Source organism: Labeo rohita, chromosome 9 (assembly GCF_022985175.1).
Source record: "Labeo rohita strain BAU-BD-2019 chromosome 9, IGBB_LRoh.1.0, whole genome shotgun sequence".
Lineage (NCBI taxonomy): Eukaryota > Metazoa > Chordata > Actinopteri > Cypriniformes > Cyprinidae > Labeo > Labeo rohita.
Window position 1 is genome coordinate 26,882,145 of NC_066877.1, and position 9,491 is coordinate 26,891,635.

At 36.5% G+C, this 9,491-nt stretch overlaps 1 protein-coding gene across 3 annotated transcripts in view; it reads right to left on the minus strand.

The window, feature by feature from the left end:
* Positions 1 to 9,233, minus strand: part of ikzf2 (IKAROS family zinc finger 2) — a 29,737-nt gene extending 20,504 nt beyond the window's left edge. For 2 of the 3 annotated variants that reach the window (XM_051119542.1, XM_051119540.1), the window contains exons 1-2: positions 7,287 to 7,875; positions 4,225 to 4,273 (exon numbers count right to left, since the gene is read on the minus strand). In XM_051119542.1, the coding sequence (XP_050975499.1) occupies positions 4,225 to 4,258 (34 nt within the window). In that variant the 5' untranslated portion in view covers positions 4,259 to 4,273; positions 7,287 to 7,875. Of the gene's footprint in view, positions 1 to 4,224; positions 4,274 to 7,286; positions 7,876 to 8,937 lie in introns of those variants that run through there. The other variant, XM_051119541.1, reaches the window with a different exon arrangement.
* Positions 9,234 to 9,491: the final 258 nt, after the last annotated feature.

The window sequence follows — 9,491 nt, forward strand, 5'->3', positions numbered from 1 at the left end:
GCTTGTTAAGCTTTCAGCCACATCCTTAAGATTCAGATTGGATTTCCTCATCTCTCGGCACCGGCCGCACACCGGCTTCGGGAAATAATACGGCTTCAGGGCGTCCACTCAGGGGGAGCGATTCCTGCTCCCTGATCCCGTTACCCACTGACCCCTCCAGAGCCAAACACTCAATACAACAGCAACGACAGTAGACAGCTCTTAATGCTTGCATTATGCATATGCACAACCACCAAGGGCGGTATTACAGTTTAGATCATTCCTTGAACTCCACGTTTATGACTGGAAAGTACCTTGGATGTCACAGTTAAGCTGGCTGTTCTATCTCTAACCAGTGTACTAGATCTAGTCAGTCCCTCCTTCAAACAGGTTTGTTGGGTAGCAGAGTCAGTCAGCCAAAGAGCTTTAAAACAGTATTCATGGCATTTTTAATGATTAATTTGCCTGTGTTGTTCTTGTGAATCAACAGGTCTTTTTCAGTCCCTGAACTATTTTAGCTTCCATGCCCTATAAAAGTTTTACATTTGTAAATGAATCAGTAAATGAGGGCCTTTGAGGTATATCAGGCGACTGATATCTGTTCTGTCATGCTGGCAGACAGACACTGTCATTCTGACAGGGAGAGCAACTCAGGGAGACGCAGCCAATGACACAATCCCAAAGCCCGTCTCCGGTTACGGTGCCGGGGTTGAGGGAAATCTCAGGTAACCGGCAGTCCCTTGGCAACGGGAAACAAGCAGCCGCTCCGATTTGAGTGACGGCCGAGGGGAGGATTTTCCATAACAGAGCGCTGTGTCTGATGGCCTCCCGGCCTGAGAAAGGTTCTCAGGGAAAGAGATCTGTGAGAGTAAACTAAACTCTTGTACAGTAGCGACTGAAACTGCTCTCTTATCCCACATCTAAACCGAACCATGATAAATATCATTTCTAAAGCCAGACGCAAGCTACAAGACCGAAGAAATAATTCCCATGTGTATGTTTAAAGACTTTAAAATGAATTTATAGCTATATACATACAAAATTTTCTCTTTCTCTTACCAATTATGCATTTATTTGATCAAAACTATAGTAAAAACTGCAATTTTGCTAAATATTATTACAATTTAAAACAACTGCTTTTAATTGCAATATATTTAAAATGTTAATTTATTCCTGTGATGCAAAGCTGAATTTTCAGCGTCATTACTCCAGTCCTCAGTGTCACATGATCCTTCAGAAATCATTCTAATATGTTGATTTGCTGCTCAAGAACATTTTTTATTATAATCAAAGTTGTAAACAGTTGTACTGCCTGATATTTTTTGTGGAAACATTTCAGGATTCTTTTATGGAATGTTTAAAAGGACAGAATTTACACAAAACGAATATCATTTCCAACATTGTAAATGTCTTTACTGTTACTTTTGATCCATTTTGAGCATCCTTCATGAATAAAAGTATTAATTCCTTAAAAATATATATCTTATTGACTTCTGATTGGTAGTATATTATAAATTCTGTAAAAAAAATGTTGTATTTGTTTCTTTTTTGGGTCCAGCTTCCCAATTACGCAGTCTTGTAGTCTCTGCTTGGCTCTGCTATCTTACGAACAATCTCTGACGCACTTTAATATGTGGTTTGCGCAGTTTTACAATGATTCCACTTTGCTTAATTTGTTCTACAAATCACACTGACATTCCCACACATATGATTGTTGATGGCCTGAGAGCTCTCTTGTAATGACGGCCTACAGCATACGGTTTATATTAATAAGGCTACCATCTTCCCCCGTGTAGTGATGCATGCTGAAAATCCGTAGGCCCTTTGGAGACTACTGGAGTGACTACAGGTCTGGCCTGTGACACTGCTGAGTCAGAATCAGATCCCGATTCACTCACTCGCTGAAGTTGTGTGTACACCAATCAAACAGCAACCTACAGAATGGACTGTTCCATGCACCTTTTTTTTAGTGGATCGATGAGGAAAATAATTGGGGGTGTTTTCAATAGTGGCCCACGGGTTAAAGTCAACGTGACACGCAACACGAGTGACTTCTATAATGATTTTAGAGTAAAACAGGATAATTGGTGAGGGACAAAAAAGACTTTTAATCATCAGGTATTGGCTGAAGCATTAAAAGTGGATGTCGAAAAGTTCAACTTAACTATAAATTACAAATAGTTTTTGTAGTTTTGACCCTGGACCACAAAACCAGTCATAAGAAGCACAGGTATATTTGTAGCAACAGCCAACAATACATTGTACGGGTCAAAATGATCGATTTTTCTTTTATTATTAAGTAAAAATCATGTTCCATGAAGATATTTTGTAAATTTCCACTCGTAAATATATCAAAACTTAATTTTTGATTAGTAATATGCATTGCTAAGAACTTCATTTGGACAACTTTAAAGGTGATTTCCCCAATATTTCGATTTTTTTTTGTATCGTGGCTAAATATTGTCCTAGGCTTATTTATTAAGCTTTCAGATTATGTATAAATCTCAATTTAAAAAAAATTGACCCTTATGACTAGTTTTGTGGTCCCCGGTCACATATGATAAATAATACAAATAAATACGGTCACTTTGAATTTGAACGTTCTGGATGAAGACAAACAAGCTAAATTTCTATTTGAAATTGCTGTGGTTATACATAGTATTGTGTTATATGCAAATATTATTTTTAAACTCGATGGCTGATAAGGCATTGAAGTGATTTGTGCATCATGGTTGCCGCCGGCTCTATTCCAGTAGTGAGGGTGGAGCTTGAAGGCAGGTTCTGTGCCAGAGAGGCGATACTTGACAAAAAAAAAAAGAGGAGTTTTAAACAGGATCGCTTCTCCCAGGAAAGAGAGTGATTGGTTGTGGCATGTCGTAGATGCTAAAGTTCAAGCATGGATCAGGTTTATCCTGTCCGTCTACACACCTCCAAACCATCCTTCCACATCAAACACAAAACACATTCCCACTCACGCTCCTCACCACCTGCCACCACTGAATTGCTCTTGTTTAAAAGGACAAGCTGAAGGGGACGAGGTCTTATTAGCATATCAATAGCAGTTTACTGTACAAAAGGTTGAAGTATTAGTCAGTGATCTGAGATGGACAAACTTAAGACAAGCTGTTGTTTAGACTATTCCCAAAATGGGAAAACTATCACTAAGTGGTTTTAAAGAAAGGGTGAAAATGTGTAAGTGATCTGAAAATAAGCAAAATTCTGCTGTAAGAACACTTCTGAGACACTGTTTAAAGTCTTTCTGAAATGTGATAATGCTATTCAAAAACAAGGTGTGGATCGGTATTCATTCATTGTTTTTAAATATAGCAAGCCCTTTAAGAAAGGAAAATGCCTTTAAAAGTGCATGGAACCAAGTTAAACTGTAAACTTTTCATTTTCCAAGACACCTGCAAGAATTTTTTAGATGAGGGACGTTTTATCAGCATGTTCCATCTGAGGGAATCTGCCGGGGGAGTTAACGGGCTTGAAGGTACCACTGTGCACCTGGTACTGAAGCCCCGTCCAGATAACAAATCTCAAGAGGAGCCAAGAGTCGATGCAGTTAGCTTTTGAACGGGATCTTGGGGGCAGCTAGTGTGCTTGACTACTGCACATATTCATAAAGCAGAATTGGCTTTACAGCTGCAGACAGACTCCCACAGTGCTGTTGGATTTAGATAACATATCTAAAATAAATCAATACACGTGCAAAATAAAGCAACAAAATATGTCTACAATGCAAAAAAGTTACGCTTTTGAACAACCATGTTATTCAAACCGAAAGCATTCCTTGATAAACCAAATATGTGAAGCTCATTTTAAGCAAAAAGACAATTACCAATAAGCTCAAGTCTAAACCTAATGAAGTGTGTATATACACACAACCAAGCATGAGAGAAGCAGGTGACATGATAAAATCACTGTGATGGCGGAACTGCTTGACTATTTTAGGTCTGTATGTGCTCTGATTGATTACAGTAAAACTTTTACTGTGCTATTATCTTTCCGTTTGAGTGTCAATGTCTCCAATTAGCTCCCCTACCAAAGAATTCTACAGTAGGCAACACTGACGAAAATATAAACAAATGAAACTAAATGCAAGCAATAGACATGAGTAATAAAGAACACTCTTCAAAGTTTTTAGTGACTTTGAAACATGCATAAAACCCCTCAAAAATATCTTTCAACGCATGTGCTAAAAAATCTTAAATATTGACATACGCAAAAAAATTAAAATGTACTTACTTGCAATATAGCCATTCGACGCCTCCATGTCCATATTCAGGGGGCAGAACTGTAAAATAAAGATGAGTTATAAATTAAATGAAGGATTCTGTATTATACAACTGTGTTTTTTGTAAAAAGGTAATTTGACAAACATTTCTGCCTAGATTTCTTTAAACAACTGCAGTGAATATTTAAGTATACAGAGAAACTGAACGTAGAGAATATGAAATGAGTGACCAAGAAATTATATAATAATTTGCTTTTAATTATTTAAACTGCGTAGTGCAGTTTTGCTTCTTAAATTATACAACACCAAGGTACAAACGTTGGGTGTTCAATGTCGACATTTTTTTTAATACATTTTTAATTTCCAAATCAGTAAACCAGTATCTCTGGGACATAAACAAGCTGCTGTGCAAAAACACACAAATGTACGATTTCTCAATGATACACTTTTCTTTTACAGCTTAGCTTTTCTGAACTGAATGCAACTGTGAATATTACCATGCACTACTCTATAAAACACGTTTTATATAAAACATTTCTAAATTGTCTCGTGAAGTATTAGGGAAGTGACAACTTCCTGGTTAGGCAAAAAAAAGATGCATGCAAAGTGTGAAAATTGCTATGTTTTCACTGAGTTTCAGGTCCCTCTATTGAAATATAAGTCTAAAATTAAATGCTTGGACAGAGCAAGCGAGCTGTGAAAATAAGTAATGCCTCATCTGATGTAGATCGTCCATCAGATCATATCAGACTAACCTCTTTGCTGGACAGGAACATGTTTAGCCATGATATAACATATTCTATAACTTACGCAGCTTTAATTTAATAGGTAAATCTTAAGTTTATATTACAGCACAGCCATGTAAATTAAGTATTTTTTTAAAAAAATCATCAAAATATTACAAAAACAACTGATCACAGCATTAATAAGCGTTACTTGTTTAAGACTTTAGAACGGACTAGGAAGACTGTAATTTTCACAAGTGATGACAGATAAAATAAGAAATTCCGTGACGTTTATTAGGACTGTATCACAAAGAAGAACTACTACACGTTGTTTGTGTTTTGCTGATGGATGGAAAGTGCAAAAATGGCTCCATGTACATGTGTAAAAATATAATTTCTTGACATAGACCCATATATTTGTTACAGAACCTCACTTATGCCTAAGAGTGGGGCATTTAGAAGCACTAGATCAGGTTCGGAAACAGAATGTGACATTTTTATATTAAACAACTTTACAATGTTTATTAACTAATTGTGATTTAGTTCATAAAGCACTAACAAACAAATAGTATTTCTAAACCTATTAAGTTCATATCGATTAAGTAGCTTAATATTAAGTAAATATTCACTGTTGTGCCTCATTAAATCGCAGAAGTGCACAAGACAGAAAATAACTGTTTGACTAATAGAATAATAAAATAAATTCTCTGCTCTGCACTGTTACATAATGATCTGCACGGTCTTAACAGCATTAATAACTATAATGTGCACACATAACATTAAAAAAAACTTTAAAAACATCTGGTTTGCTACCAAATCAGCCCTTAAGTCATGAATCACACAATATCAAGAACCGTCTTTCTTGAAATTCCATAAATCATGAGGAACAATCTGACACTGAACAAAAGTGCACCTGGATGCTCTGACCCTGATCAAAGTTTCTGGAATAAACAAGACATATTACATCTCCTTGATATGGAAATAAAGCAGATTAGAAGAAGATATTAACCCTCGGATGCACTAAACAACGACATAGTGATTAAATGTCATGCAAAGCATTAGGAGTGAAGTTGGCCTTATGTATGGTGCCGCGCTTTTCCCGGGGCCCCAATATACACTCTGATCACGGCACGCGTGTGCACACAGCCTTCATTCAGTACTACAGCATAACACTGCCGACCCCTATTAATTCCTCAATATCAACAGACGACATAGAAGTAATATCTGTTTCCTAATTAAAAAAATAATTCATAATTAAACTCCTTTAAGATTTAATGGAAGTTATATGTGTTCTATGGGTCAATGACGAATAAGGTCCAAAATGATAAAAAAGAGAACTGTTAAAAATTGAATGCAGGGCACACGCACTTCGTTCTTAGAAATGCAAACTTCAGATTCATGTTGGTTTCACGCGTTAAAAAATAAATATCATTCTTTTATGAAAAATTCAATTTAATGACTTTAAAATTGTCATGTGGTATAACCAGAGTAAACACTACTAAAATACTTTTCGACACCACATCATTATTTTCACTGATGCTTTATAACATTTAAAGCTTAAATGTATATTCTCGAAAGTCGAAGTAAAAAAAAATAACATTTCTGAGGAATATCAAGACGTTTGCTTAGGGTTATTCTATCTGACTCACACAAAACAAAATATCTTCATAAAAAGTTCAAAATATGTGAAAAAATAATAATCACACAGTCATGAGGGTCTACAGGGGTCTCTGTTTTATGGTTGTCACATGAAAACAAAATGGCTTCCTGCATGTTGGTTATGCCACACTGACTTTATTTTAAAAACAATATTATTATTTTTTTATTAATAAATAATTGAATGTTTTTAATAATAATATTAATAATTAATAAATACTAATAAAAGATGTACAGAACTAATTACACCAACAATTTCAAGAATGTTAATAACACTTCTTACGACGCTTTTTATTTTTACAATCCCCGAACAGTTACACTATCTAGACATTTTTTGCCTTTAAGCCCACTCCTCCCAAAAAAATAAAAACTAAAATGAAAGAAAGAAAAAAGTATCAAAATGCTTTTAATTAAGACGCTAAAACATCATCACAGAGGACGTGCACTGAAGAAGTGTTGATGAAGTCATTAGATTCAGACAAAAATTAGCGTCACATCATTGACCCATAAAAGGATATTAATAAAGATTTTACATACACGTGTCACTTTAGCTATGTAGCAGTATTAATACACAATGTCAAAAAAATAGGTATTTATCTATCAGCATTGTCATATAGAAAAAAAGTCTTTCCTGAATTTAATTGAACTACAAGACTCTACGAGGTATAAACAATAAAAGATAAAACGTTTACCTTTGTGTTTGGTCTCCCCCCTGTGAAAACGCAAATAAGTGTCCAAAGAAATCCTTGCGTAAAAAACAATCGATTATTTCCAATGACAGAGGCTTTTCAGTCTCTACTGTGATGATGAAGTCCTCTGATGACTGTCATGTTCAACTGGAGTTCATATTGGTCACAAACAGGGGACGATCTTGCACCAAAACGAAAAAAAAAGAAGAAAAAAGTTAGGAAGCAAGCTTGGGTCTGTATGATTTGGTGACTTCCTTTGCGCCGAACAAGCCCGTCAGCTTTTCCATTTCACACGCGTCTAAGCGCTTTTCCCCCGACTATTAGATTTCTTCCTCTGATCTGAAACTGCTTTGACATAGTGAAGTGAAACCTGTGCCTGTTCAACACCTGGGTCAATCGATGTCAGGCTGGGGCGAATACTCAACTGGATCCACCGGTTCCAAGGGAATTAAGCCATAAATAAGGAAATGATGGGAACTGCCTACAACAGGCTTAGAGCCCAATATTTCCACCTGTCTGACACTCCGTCAAAGGTTGTGGGATGACTGTGTGCGTGTTTTCTATATGCTTCATGTGCAGCTAAGTGTATCAGTATTCATGTGACACATACACCGATAGTAGGCTAATTCACATCATTTTAAAAACACACTCTTGGCAGAGGCGTCACGACGACTTCTAATGCGCAATGAACGCGGGAATGATTCATTCATTTATTTACAAACACGAGTCATAAAAACTGATAAAAGTGCGAATTATGGAGGATTATGGTGTTAATTATGAAAACCAAAGGATGGGGTCTTAAAAGCACGTAGCTACTTTTTACCATGTAAGTATAGGATTCAAAAGCAGTTTAAACTACGAAGTTAGATTACAAGTTACTTGAGTGCGCTACTTATTCAGCCTATGTTTGCCAATCGCCCTCGCCTGAAAAATGAACCATAACAACAGTTTCTTTAATATGTACGATAGGCATTTATGTATTTATTTATTAGAAGAAATATATATTTTATATTAATTTAAAAAATGTAAAGTTCACTATTATCTGTTTGTGCGCTAGAGGCGCCAAAACTTAAATCTCAATTGACTGCCCAACGTTTTTTCGAAAAAACAACAGAAACAAAAACAACAACAATAATAATAATTGTTATTATTATTATTCCCTTAAATTTCAACAATTCACACACTGTTAGCGACGAAACGTTTACAATAGCAGGCCCCTGTACGAAATATTCAAGTCATAATTACAGTATTTATGATTTAGGCGGGACAGATGCAAGCAAGCACCTGTTGCTACGGTTAACTCAATTAGCTGTATGGTTAATTTCCGTTCGCGAACAATACATTTTGCGCACTTGTGTAACTTGTGACGTACGCACTTGTAACTTGTAATACAACTTTTTACTAAAACGTTGCGTTAAAACGCTGCTGAAACGGACGTATACTTACATGTAAAAATAACAACAACTTTAAGACCCCGTACTTTTATCTTTAACCTGTTTTGAGGAGTTCAACCCTCATGAAATTGGTGGGGTCAAACTCCCCCATAATTCGCACCCTGATCCGGACGCGTCCTGGACCTGCCAAAACACAGAACGCACAGAAGCATGAACACATTAGGAAAACCTCAACATTTGAAACGGACGTTTCAGCTCACCTTTAGCAATGCACGGGGTGACACACATCCATCTCATCTGATATGGAGCTCCTGACAGCGTCTCTAAATGCTGTGTATCCACTGCAGTGCGATAGACGCGCAGCAATAGTGATTCCCTTCGCCTGCTTCCTCCATCTTCAGAACGGACAGCAGCGACCGGCTGACTCAGAGAAACGGATCTATCAGTGCCACTCGGTAATCGATTAGACGCCTTATCACTGCATTTAAAATACGTTTGGCATGATCTCCACTATTTAGGTATCTACAGGAACGCAGTGAAGAAGGGAAACTAGTATTAAACATGTTATTCTGAATCCCGTGACATGTTATAATATACACACATCTTGTGTTATAACGAAGTATTGTGGGTGTTAACATTACAAGCCTTTATTATGATTATTTGGTCTATTTTTAGGTATTCTACATGTAATGACCACTGCTGGGCTGCTGTCCTTACACATCCTTACACCTCTTCACTAGTTCCTCAGCCTATATTACGCTATATAGTTTTCGTTTTAAATATATTTATTCAAACACGTTTCTTATGGGGAGGA